Here is a 1958-nt window from a genome sequence, read left to right as displayed (position 1 = left end):
GGCGCGAGATGAGGCCGGTGCGCGCGGCGGCCCGGGCGCAGCGGAGGCGGGCGAGGACGAGAAGGAGCAGGTCGTCGGGAGGGCCCTGATGCCGTCCGGTCGTCGCAGCCGGGTGGAACGCCGGCGAAACTCCATTGACGCCCCAGATCTCGGGGATAGGCGAGGCGACCGGCGTTCGCTCTACTGTGAAGTTGACTTTGACGCCACGTCAGCGCTGTCAGATGGGCCCTGCCTGTCATAAACACGTTTAAATCGTCTAAACTGGTCATTATCTGAAAGTGGTAGTTTTTAGTCACAAAATTAGAAAAATTTGGTAGTTTCGGTCATTTTTTTGAAGTGGTAATTCTGTGGAATGCAAACCCCTAAAGTGGTAGTTTTTTTGTCAATCACTCTTTTATTTGTGGAAAAGATAGTGCGTGTAGGAATGTGTGTTATTTAACAATAAAATGTAGAAATGGCTGTGCCCTAGAGGTCGACCTGATCGTTCCTTGCAAAACTAGGTGTATGTGTATGTACTCTGTCCGTTCGAAAATACTTGTTATCAAAATGGACAAAAAGGAATGTATCTAAAACTAGATACATTTCTTTTTATTCATTTTGATGACGAGTATTTTCGGACGGAGGGAGTACATTCTTGTCGGGTGTCACACTTGTGGCATAACAATACTATTGTTCATAATTTTGTTAACTCCTGCCCATTACATGAATTTGCTGATGAATTGAGTTGGTAGGATACAAGTTATAAAATTTGTGTGTTTTAGTTCAACAGGAAAATCTAGAAATGGATGCACCCCGGTGCACACTGATCCTTGGTCGCAAAATTTTGTGCCTATATATGTTATTTCTGGGTGGGTAATCTACCAATAAATTAATGCCTGGTCATTAAGCACACAGACTAAGAACTCCCTACAGCATACTGAAAAGAACACTACAAACACCCTCGCATAATCTGTAACAGATAAATTAAGTGAGCACAAGTTTAGCAGTTCATCTGACAAGCAATACTTTTTCGAAATGTTCTATTCTGCCAATACAACTATAAAGAATCATCATAAACGCAGTCAGGATTTTCTGACTCCTAGTCTACAACGTAACATAGTTAGACAATCCTTTTGGGGTAGTGCTTAGGTAAGATATTAGGTCTACCTTCAGATAATTAGACTACACTGTTTTGTTGTTGCAAATTGTGAATTGATGATCACATATCTTAAGACATCTCGATGGTGGTCTTTCTGGTAGACGTTGTTGGATTAATGGATGTTGTTTTGGAGGAGATCAACGGGATGTATGTTCATGCCTCCCGGGGAGCATCAGGCGATGATGGTGCAGATATGCCTGCAGTGGTCAGGGCCGATGTTTGGGCCCGTGCAAACATTCCATCGGTAAAACAAGAAGATGTTGATGTGGTTGTGCACAGCGTGGAGCCGATAGATCACGTGCATCTAGATGGTCTGCTCGGAAACTTGCAGAGGTTGATGCGGAATGGAAGTGCAGGAAAAATGCTTGATTTATTTTTTGTTTACTGATTTCGTACATGCAGAAGCAACTTGTAAATGAGCTTATTTTTGTGTGCAGTTTTGCAGTTGAGATGGAGGTAGCATCCCGTGCACTTGCTTTGAATGTCAGTGTGGGTTTTGTTCACCAGGTTATTGACATCTCTGACGATGAAAGCAACGATGAAGTTGGATATGGAAGAATGGTCTGATGATCCTGAGCAGGCAAAGCTGGTTGAGACGACAAAAAGATGAGGGAGCAAGAGCAGAAAGATGCAAATGTCACGAAGATGCATCAAGAAATGTACTATCAAAATAAAAGTCCACGAGAAGAAGATCGTGAGGTCACAATGATGATTCAAAAACTGTATGATCAAAAGGGTAAGTTTGCCTGAAAGTAGAGATGAGGTGGTGCAAAACATGTTAGTCATGTATTGGACACGAATAAACTAAGGTATCACTTCT

The 1958-nt window shown here is 42.7% G+C and overlaps 1 protein-coding gene across 2 annotated transcripts in view; it reads left to right on the top strand.

Annotated features, from left to right (window-relative positions):
- The window catches only part of LOC123065392 (uncharacterized), a 3625-nt gene extending 1759 nt beyond the window's left edge, over positions 1 to 1866 (top strand). Inside the window, exons 1-2 of one of the 2 annotated variants that reach the window (XM_044488682.1) lie at positions 1266 to 1471; positions 1576 to 1866. In XM_044488682.1, the coding sequence (XP_044344617.1) occupies positions 1284 to 1471; positions 1576 to 1705 (318 nt within the window). In that variant the 5' untranslated portion in view covers positions 1266 to 1283 and the 3' untranslated portion in view covers positions 1706 to 1866. Of the gene's footprint in view, positions 1 to 1265; positions 1472 to 1575 lie in introns of those variants that run through there. The other variant, XR_006431018.1, reaches the window with a different exon arrangement.
- The last annotated feature ends 92 nt before the right edge of the window (positions 1867 to 1958 follow it).

This window comes from Triticum aestivum, chromosome 3B (assembly GCF_018294505.1).
Source record: "Triticum aestivum cultivar Chinese Spring chromosome 3B, IWGSC CS RefSeq v2.1, whole genome shotgun sequence".
Classification (NCBI taxonomy): Eukaryota; Viridiplantae; Streptophyta; class Magnoliopsida; order Poales; family Poaceae; genus Triticum; species Triticum aestivum.
This window is presented reverse-complemented; position numbering and strand designations above follow the sequence as displayed.